A 23,978-nucleotide genomic window follows, 5' to 3' on the forward strand; every position below is an offset into this window, starting at 1 on the left:
GTAAGATATATATGAAAATTTGTACATACTATGGGGAAAATGTTAACAAAATTCAATGAATCGAAAGAAGAACATTAACTACTAAATTTTATGTATATCAAACAAAAAAACTAAAATTTTGTGAAAATGAGCGAATTCACTTAATTGTGAATACGTTCGAAAAAAATTAATAGATCTTTATGATCGATATCTGATTTTGTTACTATTATATGTGGCTTTAAGATAAATCAATAAATCTGAACAATTTCTGACGTTTTCAATTTTTCATGATTTTTTAAAACAAAAAAAAATTGTTATTTTCTTTTAAAAAATATAATTTTTGCTTCAATTTGTTATTATAACTCCAAAACTACTGAGCCAATTAAATCCCAATATATAAATGGATTAAAGATTATGTAATTTGAAATTTTTCAAAGTTTATTTTAAAAATATTGAAGTAAGGGTTCTTGAGTTATCATTAATTATATGGAAAAACGTCTAAAAAAAATTTATAATTTTTCTTAAAAATTTTTTTTAAAAAAATTTCTCCATAGAATAGATAAATTTGGACCATATTTGTACTACTGGAACCACAATACATTAAAATTGTGTAGTGGTTTAAAAAGCGCTTTAATTTTTTTAGATTTTGTTGCCCTGTGGTATTCATTAAATTATCCGTTTAACTGTTATAACTGTTCAACAGAAATGTGAATTTAATGATCTTAACTAAATCGTTGGGTCTTTGCGCTACTAATGCTTCTTTTTATACCCTTCACCTTCGTGAAAAGGGTATATAGCGATAATTACGATAATTTGGCGCTAAGGCCAAATTATCGTATGCGACATTTTCTAAATTTTTTTTATTGCTAAAATTAAGAGATTTTTCGCTAATTTTTTGGGAAAAAATAACTTTTTCTTTTTAAGTTATCGCAAAAAAATTCTAAGAGGATACTTTCTGAAAGCTAAGTTCATATAAAATATTTTGAATGAAAAAAAAATTAAAAATTTTTGTTACCGAGGGGACCAGGTCCATTCAAAGAACACCTATTTTTTATGTAAAATAAAACTTTAGGGAAAAAATTCTCAAATCACATATTCGATATAAAACAAGTAAGAAAGTATGGTCGGTCAAGCCCGACCATATAATACCCTACACTAAATAAAAGAGCAAAAAAAAATTTTCTTTTAAAATTTCAATAATTTATATTTTTGAGTGATTTTCGGAAGTGGGGATATATGGGGGCTATGACCAATTATGGACCGATCACCATGAAATTAGGTCGTGTGATTTATGTCTATATTAAAGTTAACTATGTTGAATTTTGTGAGTATACCAACATTTTTAAGCGATTTATGCACGTTAAAGTGATTTTCGGAAGCAGGTCTATATGGGAGCTATGACTAATTATGGACCGATCGTAACAAAATTTGGTGACATGAATTCTGTGTATATAAAACTTATTTGGAGCGGAATTTGTGGAGATACATGTATAAATTAAACATTTATGACCGATAAAGTCCAATTTCGGGAGGACATTTGTATGGGGGCTAGGTGAAATAATGGACCGATTTCAGCCAGTTTCAATAGGCTTGACCCTTGAGCCGAAAAAATAATATGTACCAAATTTGATCGAAATATCTTCAAAATTGCGACCTGTACTCTGCGCACAAGGTTTACATGGACAGCCAGCCAGCCGACCAGACGGACGGACGGACATCGCTTAATCGACTCAGAAAATGATTCTAAGTCGATCGGTATACTTTAAGGTGGGTGTTAGACTATGGTGGTGTAGGGTATAAATATAGTAACCGATTTTAGTTGGCCCAATATGTTTCTAATTATTTTGCAAGGGTATGGAAATTATAGCCAAAAAACTAAAAATTCCCATTTTTGGAATTTTTCAACACTTTTTTGGGAATTCGTTTTTATTTTTCCATTTTAAATAGAAAAATCTACATAACTGTGAAATTTCATTAAAAACTATTCATAAATAAAAATTTAATTTCAATTCGAAAAATTTGTATCTATGAAAAAATTCAATATAAAACATTTTTTATCATATTTTTCAATAAAGTATGAATTTTTAATTGTCAAAAGTTATAAATATTTTTGAAAAATAAGAAAATAGCTTGAACGAAATTATATTATATCGCATCATAACATTTTTAATTCAATGTATAAATTTCAAAATAATCAAAAAAACCTTCTCCTGTAAAATTTGTGTTTTGTCGCTTACGATAATTTGGCGCTAAGGGCTCGATATAAGTTTATCATTCCGTTTGTAATTTCCACAATATAATTTTCCGACCCTATAAAGTATATATATTCTGGATCCTTATAGATAGCGGAGTCGATTAAGCCATGTCCGTCCGTCTGTCTGTCTGTTGAAATCAATTTTCTGAAGACTCCAGATATCTTCGGGATCCAAATCTTCAATAATTCTGTTAGACATGCTTTCGAGAAGTTTCCTATTTAAAATCAGCAAAATCGGTCCACAAATGGCTGAGATATGAGGAAAAAACCAGGACAACCTCGATTTTTGAGCTATTTTTGACTTATATCTGGATTACTAAGTCATATAGTCATATAATTTAGACAATATGGCTATCTAATGATAGATATTTCAAAGACCTTTGCAACGACGTGTATAAGACCATAATAAGTTGGACCTACAATGGGTCAAAATCGGTAAAAATATTTTTAACCCGAATTTTTTTTCACCAAAAAAAATTTAGAAAACAAAAATTTTTTTTTAAATTTTTAAAAAAAAAAATTTAAATTTTAAAAAATTTAATAAAAACAATTTAAAATAACAATTCGAAAAAAAAAAATTTCCAAAAAATTAAAAAAAACACTGAAAGAAAAACCGTAGATAAGACCGTAGCATTTACTAATGTTAGTTCTTCAAGTTTCTGCAACCCGCATACTTCTGCCTGTTCCTATTTATTTGCAAATAAAATATCTAAATTAGTACTGCATACTTTAGGGAGCTTTTTTTATTACAGTTGACTGGACTGAACAAAAAATTTCCGAGTTTTACTTGGAATTTTTGAATTTTTTTTCTTTACAAACCATCTCCTGAAAATTTGGAATCGAATAAAAAAAAAATCTGCCAAATCGCTCCAGCCGTTCTCACGTGATGCCATTACATACATGGACCATTTCATATTTATATATATAGATAGATAGATAGATAGAAGATAGAAGACTTGTATTTTGAAGTATAATTTGGTGAATGGTATATAAATATAGCTCTCTTACTTATTTAATGACATTCGCTCTGTAAATACGTTTGTAGAAAGTCTAGCAAGTAGGTTTGTAGGTAATTCTGGTCATGGTGTTTAAAAGCTCCTAGTACCATGGACTGCAGGGTAGCAAAAATGGCGACCAGTTCAACAACAACAAACAATCATGTTTTGTACATGTTGTTGTTATTTGTAGCAATAACAACTAACAACAACAATAACTGAAATTACAAACTACAACATGAAAATGAAAACTATAAAATGTTGACGTCAATGTTTAAAATTTTACATATTTTACAAACTTACATTTGTGTGGCCAACTGACAGAAAAAAAAGGACGTGATGATCATGTATGTATTTGTTAATGTATTTACAAATGTGTGTGTATCTATGTAAAAATCAGTATGTCATGAATTCATGTATATATTTCTGTACAGCTATTGTCCTAAAGGAAGCTTTTTGCTTTTTTACATTTCCCAAGACCCTCTGGGATATGTACAAATAATAATGTCCTTTAGTGGGTTGTAACACTTTAAACAAGATGCCGGCAGTTTAAATAAACAACTTTATTGCTTGCAGAGAATATTTTGTAGGGAAATGGTGAAATTTGGTTGGAATATTTTTTAGCAAAAATTAATAAAACTCTTTAATTTAGTTTGTAATCTAATAAATTTAAAGGCCGGAATTTATTGCATAATATTTATTACAAAAAATAATTAGTTTTCCATCGAAATCTTCTTAAATTGAAGGGCAATGCCATGTACATAGGTTATATTCTGCAACTAAAATTCCTGTAAGTAGGTTGTTGGGTAATCAGTTCGTTCGTTGACGAATGTAGCTTCTAGCTTTGCCGGGTTATTACACATCCCAGTTTTTTAATATACATGTAAGTGACTGCTGTTCTGTGACATGTACTCGTATACGAGTATGTATTTTTATCTCTCTGTCTGTCTGCGAATGAGTGAGAGTGAGTGTCTGTTTTATTTCCTGTTTCCTTTTGCTTCTCCTCCTGCCATTTCCTGTTACTTTTTTTTTAGTCAGTAAGTTTTTGTGTAGACTTTATTTTTTGTTTTTTAAATGATATTATGATTATTTTAACTTTATTTTGATGCTAAATAATGATAATAATAATAGTATATACATTTACAAGTTTGTTTTAAAGCCAAAGATAGTGTGAGTTTGCCATTTTGTTAAGGAAACTTTACAAAAGTTTTTATTTTTAAAAATAAAATTTTATGAAGATTTAAAAAAACCTATATTTTATATAATAAAACTTTTATTCATAATAATATTCTTAAATTATTAAAATTTAGAAATTCCCCTTTAATTACCTTTTTTTAATGTTATAACTTAATAAGAAGTTAACAACTTGTTAAAGTTTTTAATGAGGAAATAATAAAAAACTAATTAGCGTTTTTTTATTATTTGAAAATCTGCCTATATTTGTTTAAAAGGGAATTTCCTAGAAATTTTATCATCTGTTTTGATTTATTTTAGTTATTAAAAAACTGTATACTGTACACCAGTGCCCGGCACTCATAGCCACCAGGGCCTGAACATGATCGGTTTATTTTATCTCTAAACAACACGAATGTGGTAAACAAAGTTCATAAAAATTGTCAAATAATATATAAAAACAAGTAAGAGAGCCATATTCGGCTGTGCGAATCTTATATACCCTTCACCAAATTATACTTTAAAATAATTTTTAGGTAAACAAAATTTATTTTTTCGAAATTGTTTTTTAATTTTTTTTAAAAAAAGTTTTTTCCAAATTTTTATAAAATTTTTTTTTTTAGTTTTTAATTTTTTGGAAAAAAAAATGTATGACAAAAAAATTTTTTGATGAAAAAAAAAATTCGGGTTAAAAAATATTTTTCCCGATTTTGACCCATTGTAGGTCCAACTTACTATAGCCTTATCTACATCGTTGCAATGGACTTTGAAATATCTATCATTAGATATCCATATTGTCTATATTAATGACTTAGTAATCCAGATATAGATCAAAAATCGAGGTTGTCCCGGTTTTTTGCTCATATCTCCGTTTTTTATGGACCGATTTTGCTGATTTTAAATAGCAAATTTCTCGAAAGCATGTCTGATAGAATTATATAAGATTTGCATCCCGAAGAGATCTGGGGTCTTCATAAAATTGATTTCAACAGACAGACAGACGGACATGGCTTAATCGACTCCGCTATCTATAAGGATCCAGAATATATATACTTTATAGGGTCGGAAATGAAAAATGTAGAAATTACAAACGGAATGACAAACTTATATATACCCTTCTCACGAAGGTGAAGGGTATAAAAATGAAACGGTACATGTAATGGCATCACGTGAGAACGGCTGGAGCGATTTGGCTGATTTTTTATACCCTTCAGCTTCGTGAGAAGGGTATATATAAGTTTGTCATTCCGTTTGTAATTTCAACATTTTTCATTTCCGACCCTATAAAGTATATATATTCTGGATCCTTATAGATAGCGGAGTCGATTAAGCCATGTCCGTCTGTCTGTCTGTCTGTCTGTCTGTCTGTCTGTCTGTCTGTCTGTCTGTCTGTCTGTCTGTCTGTCTGTCTGTCTGTCTGTCTGTCTGTCTGTCTGTCTGTCTGTCTGTCTGTCTGTCTGTCTGTCTGTCTGTCTGTCTGTCTGTCTGTCTGTCTGTCTGTCTGTCTGTCTGTCTGTCTGTCTGTCTGTCTGTCTGTCTGTCTGTCTGTCTGTCTGTCTGTCTGTCTGTCTGTCTGTCTGTCTGTCTGTCTGTCTGTCTGTCCGTCTGTCTGTCTGTCTGTTGAAATCAGTTTTCTGAAGACCCCAGATATCTTCGGGATCCAAATCTTCAATAATTCTGTCAGACATGCTTTCGAGAATTTTGCTATTTAAAATCAGCACAATCGGTCCACAAATGGCTGAGATATGAGGAAAAAACCAAGACAACCTCGATTTTTGACCAATTTTTGACCTATATCTGGATTACTAAGACATTAATATAGACAATATGGATATCTAACGATAGATATTTCAAAGACATTTGCAACGACGTATATAAGACCATATTAAGTTGGACCTACAATGGGTCAAAATCGGGAAAAAAATTTTTAACCCGAATTTTTTTTTTTCAAAAAAAAAATTTTTAAAAACCAAAAAAATTTTTTAAAATTTAAATAAAAAAAAATTTTAAATTTAAAAAAAAAAAAATTTAAATTTAAAAAAAAAAATTTAAAATAAATTTTTTTCCAAAAAATGAAAAAAAAACTAAAAAAAAATTAAATTTTGTTTACCTAAAAATATTTAAAATTTTGAAGTATAATTTGGTGAAGGGTATATAAGATTCGGCACAGCCGAATATAGCACTCTTACTTGTTTTTTATTCGATTCGAAATTTTCAGGAGATGGTTTGTAAAGAAAAAAAAATTAAAAATTCCGGGTAAAACTCGGAAATTCTTTTTTTTAGTCCACACAAATTTAATAAAGAAGCTCCCTAAAGTATGCAGTACAAATTTAGATATTTTATTTGCAAATAAATAAGAACAGGCAGGTGTATGTGGGTTGGAAAAACTTGAAGAACTAACATTAGTAAATGCTACCGGGCGAAGCCGGGCGGGTCAACTAGTAACATATAAAAATAACAGTCAATATTTAGCTGGTCAGATTACAACATATTCTAAGTTATCTTTATGCCTACCACTGCACAGTGGGCAGAATCAAAATCTTTTGGAAATAAAGCTAGCATTTTTAAACGGCTGGTCTGATCGCGATAAAATTTGACGTGAGCGTAGCCATGGAGTTTTCCAATTTAAGTTATTAAAATGGGCCCTACAAATGATTTAGGGACGGCGCTATGAGGACTCAAATTAGGGTACCTTCGACATGAAAAATGTTTAAACATGTGCAATTTTTTTGTTTCCTTTCCGATTTCAAAGATTTTTATATTTTTGAAAAGCGCTAGGCTAGTTGCTATTTATCTCTTATAATTTTAGAGTTATAGGCATTTCAAAATTGAAATTGTTAAATTTTATAATACCTTGGTCCGCGTACTTTTGGACCGAATGAACTGTTAGTTAGACAACTAAATTATCAATAACTTACAAAAGATTTCAGAGCAATATCTGTTAAAGATCCAAAAATAAACCATTTTCAATTAAAAAAACAAGTATGGTCGGTCAAGCCCGACCATATAATACCCTACACTAAGTAAAAGAGCCAAAACATTTTTCTTTTAAAATATCAATAATTTATATTTTTGAGTGATTTTCGGAAGTGGGCCTTATTAGTGGGCTATGACCAATTATGGACCGATCACCATGAAATTAGGTCGTGTGATTTATGTCTATATGAAAGTTTACTATGTTGAATTTTGTGAGTATACCAACATTTTTAAGCGATTTATGTACGTTAAAGTGATTTTCGGAAGCGGGTTTATATGCGAGCTATGACTAATTATGGACCGATCGTAACAAAATTTGGTGACATGAATTTTGTATATATAAAACTTATTTGGAGCGAAATTTATGGAGATACTTATATGATTTAACCATTTATGACCGATAAAGTCCAATTTCGGAAGGATATTTGTATGGGGGCTAGGTGAAATAATGGAACGATTTCAGTCAGTTTGAATAGGCTTCGTCCTTGGGCCGATCGAAATATCTTCAAAACTGCAAACTGTACTCTGCGCACAAGGTTTACATGGACAGCCAGCCAGCCAGACGGATAGACGGACGGACATCGTTTAATCGACTCAGAAAGTGATTCTAAGTCGATCGGTTTACTTTAAGGTGGGTGTTAGACTAGTATTTTTGGATGTTACAAACATCTGCACAAACGCATTATACCCTCCCCACTATGGTGATGTAGGGTAAATTATAAATAAATCTTTGTTTAAGATATTTGTATAAAAAAATCTTTAATTACCTGTGTTGGCAGCAAGAATTTTACGAACTTTTTAAATTTGTGTAACATGACGTATGATTAATATTTATTAGGACTTGTTTGACAATTTTTCTTATAATTTTAAAATTTTTTAAGCGATTTAAAAAATTTCATTAAATAATAAATGAAAACATTTAGGTTTTTATAAATTACTAATATTTTACCAATTATGTCTTAAAATAAATTGCAAAATTTAAGTTTGAAATAAAATTATTAAAATTTTAATTTTTAACAATCAAAAATATTTTAAATAATTCCGAATTTTACTAAAATTTGTATACTAAAATTATAAATAAATCTTTATTTACGACATTTGTAACAACAATCTTTAAATTGTTAGGTTTGCTTTAAATAATTTTGCGAAAATCTAAAATTTGTCTAACAGTACGTATGATTAATATTAATTATGACATATTTTAGAATTTTTAATATAAATCCAGCATTTTTAAGAGATTTTGAAAATTTTAAAGCCTAATAAATTAAAATAATTACAAGTAAACATAATTACCTTTCTAGTAATATAAATATATGTTTACTTTCTATTGCACTTTAAACGTAAAAGTGGCTTTCAAAAAAAAAAATCAAAATTAATCGCCATTTTAATCCCTTAAATAAAATACCATTAAAACATGTTTTATTTAATATAGTTATATTTTATTGTTATATTAAAACAAATAAAAATACAAACTTGTAGAAAAACTTAAACAAATAGTTACTGGTAACTTGTTTAAAAAAATATAACTAAATATAAATATATATTTGTTGTACATTTTGACCTCATAAAAACAAATACTTGTACCATATTTTTTTTTGTAACAAAATGTTGTTGTTTTTCCAAAACACATATGCACTCATACATTCCAGTGGTTGTAGGAGACTGTCCCGTTTAAAGTGACTACACTTTAGACTACTTAGAGACACTTAAGTGACAATTGACTACACTTTAGATTACCTGGGATATATAATGTAATCAATTGATTTATCGCTGCCCAACAAACAGCACATAGCTCTAGTTTAGAAGTTCTAGTACTTATTCAATCCCTGCGTACAATTGGCTTAAACCAAAAACGCTACGATATATATGTATATGTCCGTGTGTTTGACTAAAACCAAAATCTCATTTATAGTTTAGTTCTCTCTAATCTTATTGTAGTTGTTGCTATTTTTGCTGCTGCTCTGCTTCAGCTGTCGTTGTATTATGCGATAACAAATGTTTTGTAAGCCACTTCAATTTTCGATTATTTACTGTTATTTTTAGGATCCCAACCACTACTCAACTCCTACAGCAGCCCCCTGCAAAATTGTGAATAATCTCCTACATTTTCTCATTGTAACCCGGAATAGTGGTGTTCAACCACAAAAGTTCATTTAGTTTTCCAAACAGCCATGGTTTTTTCGGTTTCCAAACAAATATTGGTTTTTGCGTTGTGCTAGTGTGTGCAATGTTTTTTTCTTTTGAAAATTTTATGCTTTTATGACTCGTTGATTTAGTGAGTTTTTGGTTTAGATTTTTTTTATTTTTTCTTTTGCGCGGCTCTATTTATTGTTCGTTTGGGGTTCTTTCAAATGCATTTAATTTACTGTTGCAATTTGTTTGTTTGGGTCTCTATTAGAGCAGGTTGTGGGGGTAACAATTTCTTTATTGCAACATAGTAAAGGGGTTAAAAGGAACTGAAATTCTAATTAACTTTAATTTTCGAAAGAAAAATGATTAATAACATTAATTTGTTAAAGAAATTTAGCAATAAGTTAAGATTTTATTAGGAAATTTATCGAAAACTTTTATTTTCTAACGAAAATTTATCGATGATCTAAAGAAAAGTTATCGATAATGTTAATTCTCTATAAAAAAAAAAATATATAGATAACATGAAAGACGGTTTTTTATATCCGAAATGATGCTTGAACGCTACAAAAGAAAATAATTTTTGGACCGAATCAATACTTGCGATGAAAAATGGATTCAATACAATAAACCAAAGCATAAAAGATCATATGTGAAGCCCGAAATTATCGATAACTTTGATTTTGGATAAAAAATGTATCGATAACTTGAAATTTCTATACAAAATTTATCGATAACTTACATTGTTTTGAAGATTTTCGATAACTTTAATTTTTTTCGAAAATATATCGATATTTTCTATTGATATTTTAAGTTACCGATAAATTTTTCCGTTGAAAATTGATCGAAAAGTTATCGACAACTTTACTTTTATTTAGAAAAGATATCGACAACTTAACTTTTCTATAGACAAGTTATCGATAACTTTATTTTCTATTGAAAACTTATCGATAACTTTACTTTCTATAGAAAAGTTATCGATAACTTTACTTTTCTATAGAAAAGTTATCGATAACTTTACTTTTCTATAGAAAAGTTATCGATAACTTTACTTTTCTATAGAATAGTTATCGATAACTTTACTTTTCTATAGAATAGTTATCGATAACTTTACTTTTCTATAGAATAGTTATCGATAACTTTACTTTTCTATAGAAAAGTTATCGATAACTTTACTTTTCTATAGAAAAGTTATCGATAACTTTACTTTTCTATAGAAAAGTTATCGATAACTTTACTTTTCTATAGAAAAGTTATCGATAACTTTACTTTTCTATAGAAAAGTTATCGATAACTTTTGTTTTCTATAGAAAAGTTATCGATAACTTTTGTTTTCTATAGAAAAGTTATCGATAACTTTTGTTTTCTATAGAAAAGTTATCGATAACTTTTGTTTTCTATAGAAAAGTTATCGATAACTTTTGTTTTCTATAGAAAAGTTATCGATAACTTTTGTTTTCTATAGAAAAGTTATCGATAACTTTTGTTTTCTATAGAAAAGTTATCGATAACTTTTGTTTTCTATAGAAAAGTTATCGATAACTTTTGTTTTCTATAGAAAAGTTATCGATAACTTTTGTTTTCTATAGAAAAGTTATCGATAACTTTTGTTTTCTATAGAAAAGTTATCGATAACTTTTGTTTTCTATAGAAAAGTTATCGATAACTTTTGTTTTCTATAGAAAAGTTATCGATAACTTTTGTTTTCTATAGAAAAGTTATCGATAACTTTTGTTTTCTATAGAAAAGTTATCGATAACTTTTGTTTTCTATAGAAAAGTTATCGATAACTTTTGTTTTCTATAGAAAAGTTATCGATAACTTTTGTTTTCTATAGAAAAGTTATCGATAACTTTTGTTTTCTATAGAAAAGTTATCGATAACTTTTGTTTTCTATAGAAAAGTTATCGATAACTTTTGTTTTCTATAGAAAAGTTATCGATAACTTTTGTTTTCTATAGAAAAGTTATCGATAACTTTTGTTTTCTATAGAAAAGTTATCGATAACTTTTGTTTTCTATAGAAAAGTTATCGATAACTTTTGTTTTCTATAGAAAAGTTATCGATAACTTTTGTTTTCTATAGAAAAGTTATCGATAACTTTTGTTTTCTATAGAAAAGTTATCGATAACTTTTGTTTTCTATAGAAAAGTTATCGATAACTTTCCTTTTCTATAGAAAAGTTATCGATAACTTTCCTTTTCTATAGAAAAGTTATCGATAACTTTCCTTTTCTATAGAAAAGTTATCGATAGCTTTCCTTTTCTATAGAAAAGTTATCGATAGCTTTCCTTTTCTATAGAAAAGTTATCGATAGCTTTCCTTTTCTATAGAAAAGTTATCGATAGCTTTCCTTTTCTATAGAAAAGTTATCGATAGCTTTCCTTTTCTATAGAAAAGTTATCGATAGCTTTCCTTTTCTATAGAAAAGTTATCGATAGCTTTCCTTTTCTATAGAAAAGTTATCGATAGCTTTCCTTTTCTATAGAAAAGTTATCGATAACTTTCCTTTTCTATAGAAAAGTTATCGATAACTTTCCTTTTCTGTAGAAAAGTTATCGATAACTTTCCTTTTCTATAGAAAAGTTATCGATAACTTTCGTTTTCTATAGAAAAGTTATCGATAACTTTCCTTTTCTATAGAAAAGTTATCGATAACTTTCCTTTTCTATAGAAAAGTTTTCGATTTCATAAAGAAAATTCTTGGATTTGATTTTATGCAAAAAATTTTATTGCCTTAAAAAACTTAAACTTTTTATATAAAATGTTTGCCATTCATTTGAAAAACAAAAATTATGAAAAATAGAAAAATAATCTGCTAAGTACTTCAATAAATTGTAGTAATTTTGATACTTTATTCACCACTATGCAACTACAATTAAACAATTTTTCAAAACTTCATAAATTAACTATGTATTTACAAAACAATTTTTTAAAACAACAATTTCACTTTTATGCAGACAATTTATTAAAATATCTATAATAATTTCAAATAGTTTGGCTCTTTTTGCCAACACACTGTATAGTAAAGCCGCTTGGCCATAAACAGCTGTAGCGGTAATCGCATGCGCATAATTTTTCTATTTTTTTTTTATTTACAAACATTTTGCGTGTATTGAACAGCTAAACAAAAACTACACACAGCTACAAACTAAACAACAATTATTAATTTCACTCTCGTTCAGATAAAGACAGACACCATAGACAACTCAGTGATCTTTTTCGGAATTGCTTGAGTATGGGAGAAATGAATTCGCCGCAAATAATATTAAACAAAAAAAAAAACCTAGAGAAACAGCTGACTGACTGTTGGTAGAGCAGCGGGTGTATTTGAGAATGTAGTTGTTTTGAATTCGCTGTAAACAATGAATAATAAAACAATAATATTAAAACAGATATTATTTTTGGCTAATAGCCACAGCGAAAGCCACATTTTAATTAAAGATCAATCAGTTGTTACGAGACGTTATAAACAAACGGTCGTTAAACAGAGAAAAGAAACACAAAAAAGAATTATTTATTAAAAATATATTAAACACAAACAAATAAATGATAAATAGCGGAAAAAATACGTGTGTTGAAGAGAAATGTTTAAAAATAACGCAAATGCGTATATTATGTTCATGTATAATGCAATTATTGTGGAAAAAGATAAATAAATAAATTAATAACTACGTATTAATTATTAAGCGTAAAGAGCAGTGCAAATGTACGAAAATTAATTAAAAAAACAGATTTCTGTTTAATTAAACTTTCAAACCCAAACAAACAAAAAAACGCTTAATTACAAAACCAGCGTTTTTTTTGCAACAATGTATTTGAAAGAACCTGTGAAACTATGCTCTAATTGATTCGCTGTTGTTTTTTTTTAAATAAACAATAAATTTATTTTTTTTTAATACATTTTTCTACTAACGGTAATAATTGTTATTGTTTTTTTTTATATTTTGTTCGTACATGTATTTTATTTAATTTAAATATTTTTTTTTTTGTTAAATTTTTCAGTTGTGTAATTTGTTTTCATTTTTTGCGTTATTTTTTTTATGAAATAGTCAACAACTTGTTTATACGAATTTAAATTGATTTTAGAGCAGAAAAAAAAAACATATTTTCAAATTATTGAAAACAAAATTGTTACAGGTCTTGTTTTGTGCAATGAAATAGAAAAGAATGAAATGAAATGAAATCATGAATTTCAATTAATCGTTCGATCGATGCATATAGTTAATGCAACACGTGACTAACCCAACGATCACATCAACGATCATTTTAAAAGTTACAATTTGAGGCTTGAGAATTAATGATCTTGTCAAATAAACATACATAACCAGATCGTTAAAAATTCAAACAGTAAAAACTGATCATTCTTTATAATTCATAATGATCAAGTGGAATATTGAACTCTTTTTTATTTCAATTGAAGATTTAAAAAAGAAAAAACAGGAAAATTGAAAGTTTCTTGTTTGTTTTTTAAACTTTAAAGCCCAGCATACCCCTCATTTGTTTTTCCAAAACTTAAATAATCTCCACGAATTATTTGTAGCAATTCGTTGTTCGGGGTAATGGAAAATGAAAACGCCATTTGTTTGTTGTGATGTTTTTTTTTTCTCTCTTCGCAATCATGATCATCATCAGATGTCAATGTACACAATGATCAACAAAAAATTATTGTTTATGGTCGGTTATTGTCTTACAAGTTTTTTTTTCGTTATTTTTTTTAATTTTTTGTTATAACAACAATAAATTAAAGACAAATTCAATATCAATTGTACAATTGTTATATCAGATTTCAATTGATTTTCTCTTAGACATTAAAAAACACCATCATAATTTGTTGCCAAGTCATTTATTGGTTAAAAAAAAAACTTGTTTAGAAAAAGAGCAATCATTTTAAAAGAAATTTTACTTTATTAACCAGATGTTCATATATATTTTTTGCACTATTTTTTTTGAACAATGTGAAGGTTATCACTCAATTTTTTGTTGCAAGGGGAATAGTAATCGAGAAAATGTCAGTGGCCAATTTAAAATACTTACAATTTACTTTCAACATTTAAATATGTATGGTTTTTACGAAATCGTTCGATTTTCTTGAGAAAATTTATTTCATCAAAAAAATATCAATAAATTTTAAGGAGAAATTTTGGGTTATGGATAAACTTTCTAGAAGAATTGTCCAGAGAAATTTTAAGATTGGAAACATTTTTGTTTTGAATAATTAATATGTCATTTTGAAAGGTACATATCTGTCATTAATTCTCACTTAGTTATTTAATACACAGGACAAGAAAATCGAAAAAAATTTTAAAAGCTTTTTAAACCACTACACAATTTTGATGTATTGTGGTTCCAGTAGTACAAATATGGTCCAAATTTTAAATTCTATGGAGAAGTTTTTTTTTAATTTTTTTTTTTTTTTGTAAAATTGTGAATTTTTTTTAGACGTTTCTTCACATAATTTCTGATAAATCAGAAAGGGTTAGTCCGATATTATTAAAATTGCGTTTTAATCGGCTCAGTAGTTTCGGAGTTATAATAACAAATTGAAGCAAAAAATATATTTTTTTACATGAAAATAGTTAATTTGTTTGCTTTAAAAAAATCATGAAAAATCGAAAATGGTAGAAATTGTTTAGATTTGTTACTTTATCTGAAAGTCACATGTATTAGGAACAAAATAAGATATTGATCATAAAAATCGATTGATTGTTTTCGAATTTATTCACAATTAAGTGTTGTTTCATATACATAAAATTGAGTAGTTAATGTTCTTCTTTCGATTGATTGAATTTTGAAAACATTTGCCGCATGCTATATACAAATTTTCACATATACATATATTGCATTTCAATCGCCTCAGTAGTTTCGGAGTTATAATAACAAATTGGAGCAAAAAAAATTATTTTTTAGGTGAAAATATCAAATTTTTTTGTTTTAAAAAAATAATGAAAAATCGAAAACGTCACAATTTGTTTAGATTTAATGCTTTATCTCAAAGCCACTTATATTAGGAATAAAATAAGATATTGATCACAAATATCGATGGATTATTTTTGAATTATTTCACAATTAAGTGAATTCGCCCATTTTCACAATATTTTTGTTTTTTGTTTGATATACATAAAATTGAGTAGTTAATGTTCTTCTTTCGATTGATTGAGTTTTAAAAACATTTTCCCCATGCTATTTACAAATTTTCACATATATATTGCGTTTCAATCGGCTCAGTAGTTTCGGAGTTATAATAACATATTGAAGCAAAAAATATATTTTTTATGTGAAAATAGAAAATTTGTTTGTTTTAAAAAAATTATGAAAAATCGAAAACGTCAGAAATTGTTTAGATTTGTTACTTTATCGCAAAGCCACATGTAATAGGAACAAAATGAGATATCGATCATAAAAATCGATGGATTATTTTCGAATTTATTCACAATTAAGTGAATTCGCTCATTTTCAGAAAATTGTATGTGCTTATAAGCGTGTACTTTGAGTGAAAATTTTACATGTGTTTTTTTATTGTAACGAAAATTATAACAAATACAATCAATATCTCATTTTGTTGCTATTACAAGTGGCTTTGCGATAAAGCAATAAATCTGAAAATTTTTTGCCGTTTTCGATTTTTCATGATTTTTTTAAAACAAAAAAAATTGCTATTTTCACCTAAAAAATATATTTTTTGCTTCAATTTGTTATTATAACTCCGAAACTACTGAGCCGATTGAAATGCAATATATACATGAAAATTTGTATATAGCATGGGAAAAATGTTTTCAAAATTAAATCAATCGTAAGAAGAACATTAACTACTCAATTTTATATATATCAAACAAAAAACTAAAATTTTGTGAAAATGAGCGAATTCACTTAATTGTGAATAAATTCGAAAAGAATCCATCGATATTTATGACCAATATCTCGTTTTGTTCCTATTACATGTGACTTTCAGATAAATCAATAAATCTGAAAAAATTTTGCACTTTTCGATTTTTCATGATTTTTTTAAAACAAAAAAATTTGCTATTTTCACCTAAAAAATATATTTTTTGCTTGAATTTGTTATTATAACTCCAAAACTACTGAGCCAATTATATCCCAATATATAAACAGATTAAAGGTTAAGTAAATTTCAACTTTTCTAAGTTTTTTTCAATAATATCGGACTAACCCTTTTTGAGTTATCATAAATTATGTGGAGAAACATCTAAAAAAAATTCACAATTTTACAAAAAAAAAAATTTTCAAAAAATCTATCCATAGAATTCAAAAATTTTACCATTTTTTTACTTAGGTATTCAATCTTACATGAGTTTTTTTTGTAATTCCTTTTTTTTAAAAAAAAAAAAAACATTGACAGTGACCCAAAAATGTTGTTAAATGTACGTACGTGTTGATTCAATAACAACTTTTGTTTCTTTCTCAAGGACAATTGGAAGGTGTGAAAATCAGATTTTTAAATAAAACTGTTAATATAAAGTTTAATTGTTGTTACGATTTGATTGGTTATTGACAGATAATGAATACGTTCATAAACATTTTGTTTATTGTTGTTTACATAATGTTTTTATTTGTTGTTCATTTATTGACTCTTACTAATAGAATTAATTCATCTTTAAATGATTGTTTTCTTTTGAAAACAAAGATTTTAATTGTGTTTAATTGTTGTTTCTTTCAGTTCTGAAAAAAAATTAAGAAATTTGCCAAAATATTTTTTTTTTTGGTTGTTTTCTCAAAGTGTGTGAAAAAGTACAATACAAATGTGTGTTCAGTTTGTTTTTTCATTTTATTTTATTTGTAAAATAAATAAAATAAAAATACAAAATAAAATTAAATAAAAATAAAATAAAAAGCAACATAACATTAACGTTTACTCAATAAATTAATACCCACCAACCACATTCGTAAATTGCAATATACAAAGAGTAATATGTAAATTGTATATTTATTTTATAGATTACGAGGTAGGTAGGGAAAGTACCTTAATTTAAACTACTACTCTAATAATATTCCATGATTTTTATATAACTATCACTTGAATATTAACTAATGTATGTGAAAAGTTAAAGAAAATTATCAAGTTTATATTAAACATAGAACTTTTGGTCCGATCTCTACAAAACTTTCAGAATTTATAAATGACAGACTAAGCTTTCGTAATAATCATATCCCATATTTATCATTAACCTCATGGCAAGCCCCAATATGACAAAGTTAATCAAAACCAATTTGAACAGTTTTAGAAACTTTTATTTCAATATACAAATCACTACACAATTTTGATGTATTGTGGTTCCAGTAGTACAAATATGGTCCAAATTTTAAATTCTATGCTGAAGTTTTTTTTTTAAATTTTTGTTTGTAAAATTGTGAATTTTTTTAATCGTTTCTCCATATAATTAATGATTACTCAAAAACGGATACACCGATATTGTTAAAGTAAACTTAGAAATATTGGAATTTACATAATCTTTAATCCGTTTATATATTAAGTTTTAGTCGGCTCAGTAGTTTCGGAGTTATAATAACAAATTGAAGCAAAAAATATATTTTTTACGTGAAAACAGATTTATTACTTTTTCACAAAGCCACTTGTAATAGGAACAAAATGAGATATGGATCATAAAAAGTGATTGATTCTTCTCGAATTTATTCACAATTAAGTGAATTCGCTCATTTTCACAAAATTTTTGTTTTTTATTTCATATACATAAAATTTAGTAGTTAATATTCTTCTTTTGAATGATTGAATTTTGAAAACATTTTCCCCATGCTATTTATAAATTTTCATATATATATTTCGTTTCAATCGACTCAATAGTTTCGGAGTTATAATAACAAGTTGAAACAAAAAATATATTTTTTAAGTGAAATTAGCAAATTTTGTTTAATTTAAAAAATTATGAAAAATCGAAAACGGCAGACATTATTCATATTTGTTGCTTTATCGCAAATCCACATATAATAGCAACAAAATGAGATATCGATCATAAAAATCTATTGATTCTTTTCGAATTTATTTACAATTAAGTGAATTCGCTCATTTTCACAAAATTTTTGTTTGATATACAAAAAATGAATAGTTAAGGTTCTTCTTTCGATTGAATTTTGTAAACATTTTTCCCATGCTATATACAAATTTTCATATATATATTGCGTTTCAATTAACTCAGTAGTTTCGGAGTTATAATAACAAATTGAAGCAAAAAATATAATTCTTACGTGAAAATAGAAATTTTTTTGTTTTAAAAAAATCATGAAAAATCGAAAACGGCTGAAATTGTTCAGATTTATTGCTTTATCGCAAAGCCACATGTAATAGCAACATAATGTGATATCGATCATAAATATCGATGGATTCTTTTGGAATTTATTCATAGTTAAGTGAATTCGCTCATTTTCGCAAAATTTTTGTTTTTTATTTCATATACATAAAATTTAGTAGTTAATATTCTTCTTTTAAATTATTGAATTTTGAAAACATTTTCCCTTATGTTATATACAAATTTTCACATATAGATTGCGTTTCAATTAACTCAGTAGTTTCGGAGTTATAATAACAAATTCAAGCAAAAAATATATTTCTTACGTGAAATAGCAATTTTTTTTGTTTTAAAAATCGAAAACGGCTGAAATTGTTCAGATTTATTGCTTTATGGCAAAGCCACATGTAATAGCAACAAAATGAGATGTCGATCATAATAATCGATGGATTCTTTTCGAATTTATTCACAATTAAGTGAATTCGCTCATTTTCACAAAAGTATTTCCACTCAAAGTATACAAAGTTATAGAAAATAAAGAAAATAAATCGAAAAATATTCTATAAAAAAAAATAAAATTATCAATACAGGCAAATCCCGGTATAACGAACGATATGTTGTCAGGCCCATTCGTTAAATTGAAAAATTCGTTATATCGAGATGTTTTTATTTTAATTTTGGACAACTTTTTCTATATTGGAATTAGGTTGGATGAGCGGTGTGACATTAGGACGCATGAATATCGTCCAAATTGTATATCTATAGTAGTTTTTACTAATTGTTCTTCTGAAGGATGGCTTGGTGCATTATCCGTGATTAATAAAGCCTTCAGTGTAAGGGATATCGATTCGGAAAATGAAAATTAAACTCATTGACAAACATTTTACAAAAACAGATTTTGAAGATTCTAGATTCCACTTAATTTGTAAAGACAATGTTTTCATTTTCTTCAAAATACATGTTGAGAATTTTATTATTTCATATTTCATTCATTCATCAAAATTTTTAGTTTTTCTTTCAATGAAATTCTTCTACGGTTTCCTATATTTAATTCACGTGAATTATAGCCTGATTCACAATATCAAATGAATGATTTCGTTAGCATTCTAAGCGAAAGAAAGCTGATTTTGGATTCTCTAACTTCTAATTTATGTGAACGAATCAGTTTTCTTTCGCTTAGAATGCGAACGAAATCTTTCATTCGATATCGTGAAAACAAGCAATTAAAACCACTATAGAAAAAATTACAGCACCTATTATTAACCACTGAAAACGGTACTGTAACGACTTTTTTCTTATTTTTACATTCTTTACTACTTTGGTTTTTATACTTTCTGTTCGTTATATTGAGCGTACAATTTTCGAAATATTCGCTATATAAGGTTGTCAATGCTAAAAATTTGGTCGTTTGTTTGATTTTGTTTGTTTTTTCTCATCATTCGTTATATCGAGCATACAATTTTTGAAACGTTCGTTATATAAGGTGGTCAATGTTACGAATTCGACCGTGAAAATTTAAGATATTGATAACTATTTCAAGCTATCGATAAATTTTCTATAAATAATTTTTGTTATCAATCAATTTAAAAAAAGAAAATTTCAGTTATCGAACAAGTTTCTATAAAAAAAAAGTTATCGCTAAATTTTCTACAAAAAAAATTTAAGTTATCGATCGATTTTCCACTGAAAATTGAAGTTATCGAAAAAGTTTCTATAAAAAATTTAAGTAGTCGAAAGATTTACTATAAAACATTTAAGTTCTAGATAAGTTTTCTAAATAATATTAAAGTTATCGATTAATTTTATATAGCAATTCCAGTTATCGATACATTTTTTCTAAAAAAAATTATGTTATCGATAAATTTTTAATAAAAATTTCAGTTATCGATGAATTTAAAATAAAAATTTCAGTTATCGATAAAGTTTCTGTAAAAAATAAAAGTTATCGATAAATTTTCTACAAACAAAATTTAAGTTATCGATAGATTTTTCACTGAAAATTGAAGTTATCGATAAAGTTTCTATAAAAAATAAAAGTTATCGAAAAATTATATAAAACTGATTTAAGTTGTCGAAAGATTTACTATAAAAAAAATTATGTTATCGATAAATTTCCAATAAAAATTTCAGTTATCGATGAATTTTCAATAAAAATTTAAGTTATCGAAATAGTTTCTATAAATAATTTAAGTTATCGAAAGTTTTACTGTAAAAAATTAAATTAATATTCTAAAGAATATTAAAGTTATCGATAAATTTCCTTTAGGAAATTCAGATTATCGGTAAATTTTCTATAGAAATTCCAGTTATCGATAAATTTCTTTTAAAAAAAAATTTATCGATGAATTTCCAATAAAAATTTCAGTTATCGATACATTTTTTATAATATTTTCTGTTATCGATGAAGTTTATAATAAAAACAAAAGTTATCGATAAATAATCTATAAAAAATTCTAATTATTGATAAATTTTTAACAAAAAATTAAAGTTATCGATAAATTTTCTATAGAAAATTTAAGTTATCGATTAAGTATGTATAAAAAATAAAAGTAATCGATAATTTTTCTATAAATAATTTATGTTATCGAAATATTAAAATAAAAAAATTAAGTTATTGATAAATTTTCTTTAGTAAATTCAAGTTATCGATAAATTGTTTATACAAAATGAAAGTTATCGATAAATTTTCAATAAATTTTGTTAAAGTTTTTTTTTAAATTTTCTAAAGAATTCTAAATGAATGTAAAGTTATCTATACAAAAGAACTTATAATTTTTTGAGGTTAAGAACGAATCAAGCCAATTTCGTATACTAGGTTCTGAAGTGAAGCGAATCCCAGAGAGAGCGTTCTGCATCGATGGAACAAATAGTCTGGCCTTTATACTATATAGTTTTTAACAGGTCTGGCCAGATTTCAGCAGCTCATAATAGATTTTGGTTCCACCAAATACGGGGCATTACCTTTGCGTTATTTGGCTTTGGTGTCGATTCGTCTGGTTGGTTGGTTTCACATACGAGTCATACACTAATAAATACAGATCTTTTTGTCCGATCTTTACAAAACTTGCAGTGCATATAATTATTAAGTTAAGCTTTCAGAATATTATAGGCAGGGGGAATGTGGGAATTCAAAATGAATAATTTGTAATTTTGGTAATTTATTATGAATATCTTTCAATTAAATTTTTTGATAAACCTCGTATTACGAGTATTTTTCTATATTTTGTTTTATAATTTGTAAAAGTATTCGTGAGCATTTAGTTCCTAGATGATCATTATATATACATTTTTCATTTGTATCTTTGTTTCTTTATTTTTTTATATTTCAATACGAACAAAATAGAAAATCGCAAATTGTAAAGAAAAAAAAATCACACACGTTCGCCAGCATTCAGTTGAAAATGTTCTAATTAACGTTTAACATGCAACGGTGAAAAAAAAGAGAAAAAAAAAGTATTTTATATAAATTAATAATAAATGTGATAAAAAAAAATTATATAGAAATTTACCAAATAAACCAAGTTAACACTTTCCAAAAAAAGCCAAGAAATCTAAGTACGTTTAAAGTAAATAAACAAAAAAAAAAAGCCAAACATTTAGACGTTAATTTAAATATTTGTATTAAACTCAAGGTGATAAATGTCTGGTTAAACAAAATACAACAGCAACAAATATTTATAAATAAAAAAAAAATTTAATTAAAATCTAAACAAAAATATTCAATAAATAAATTTACAATCTTATCTTTAAAAGAAAAGAAAAAAATATAAAGTGAAAGTTGGTTTTTAAACCAAAAAAAATAATGTTTTATATTAAAGAAAATTATTGAAAATAAAAGAAAAATCTCAGTATATTATATAATTAAGTGATTAAGTGATTATGTGTTTGTGATATTTTATTTTTTTTTTAAAAAACCCTTAATTGAAAAGTATTTTCTTAAAAAAAATCAAAAACAAAAGTGAGTTAAAAAAGATTTTTCTTAAGCATAAAATAAGAAAAAAAAACCTTTGTACAAATTTTATTTATTTTATTAAATCTTAAGTTTTCTCGTAAATCTATACAAAATGTTTACTGTTCCCTGTCATCGTGATACTATATTGACGACATCGCTTAGCGATGCCTCCGTTTTAACGAAAAGTCGTGCCGTATGTATAATTGAAGCGAAATTTGTTTGATTTTTTTTTAGTTAAAGTGTTTTTTCTTTTTTTTGTTGATTATTTGTTATTGTTTTGTTGGCATGTTTAATTTTGTTAAAGTTTGTTTGTGCATGTTGAGCTTTTAATTTAAATTGTTTAAATTGCGCCAACTACTTTGTAGCTGGCCATTAAATTAATTTGAATTTGAAGGTTTAGAATTAGAATTCAGTAGATATTTTCTTAATAGTTTGGGGTTTAATTATGTTAAATTTATAAAATAATCATTAAGGGGTAAATTTAATGCTATTGCAAATGAATTATGTCCATTAATGTCTGAGTTATGATTTATATTATATATTCTACAGAAAAAGATCTTTCTGAAAAGGTTATACTTATGTATGTCAAAAGAGATTAAAAAATACTTTCAATATTGAAAGTATTTTTTGGTAAAAAGAAATATTTTTTTTTTATTTTTTGGCTGAAAACATTTAATTAATTTAAAATTTTATGTTAAAACAGTTTTTTTTGAGGTAAAAAAAACTCGGGTTAAAATAATATTTCAATATTTCAATATTTCAATATTTCAATATTTCAATATTTCAATATTTCAATATTTCAATATTTCAATATTTCAATATTTCAATATTTCAATATTTCAATATTTCAATATTTCAATATTTCAATATTTCAATATTTCAATATTTCAATATTTCAATATTTCAATATTTCAATATTTCAATATTTCAATATTTCAATATTTCAATATTTCAATATTTCAATATTTCAATATTTCAATATTTCAATATTTCAATATTTCAATATTTCAATATTTCAATATTTCAATATTTCAATATTTCAATATTTCAATATTTCAAATATTAAAATATTTGAATATTTGAATATTTGAATATTTGAATATTTGAATATTTGAATATTTGAATATTTGAATATTTGAATATTTGAATATTTGAATATTTGAATATTTGAATATTTGAATATTTGAATATTCAAATATTTGAATATTTGAATATTTGAATATTTGAATATTTGAATATTTGAATATTTGAATATT

At 26.1% G+C, this 23,978-nt stretch overlaps 1 protein-coding gene across 3 annotated transcripts in view; it reads left to right on the forward strand.

Annotated features, from left to right (window-relative positions):
• The window catches only part of plx (PTB_TBC1D1_like and TBC domain-containing protein plx), a 135,979-nt gene that overhangs the window by 58,379 nt on the left and 53,622 nt on the right, over nucleotides 1-23,978 (forward strand). Inside the window, exon 1 of one of the 3 annotated variants that reach the window (XM_065501643.1) lies at nucleotides 22,012-22,915. The exons of the other annotated variants lie outside the window; for them this stretch is intronic. Within the exon in view, the coding sequence (XP_065357715.1) occupies nucleotides 22,835-22,915 (81 nt within the window). The 5' untranslated portion in view covers nucleotides 22,012-22,834. Of the gene's footprint in view, nucleotides 1-22,011; nucleotides 22,916-23,978 lie in introns of those variants that run through there. 3 annotated transcript variants of the gene reach the window in all.

The sequence above is a fragment of the Calliphora vicina genome, chromosome 1, assembly GCF_958450345.1.
Source record: "Calliphora vicina chromosome 1, idCalVici1.1, whole genome shotgun sequence".
NCBI classification, from domain to species: Eukaryota; Metazoa; Arthropoda; class Insecta; order Diptera; family Calliphoridae; genus Calliphora; species Calliphora vicina.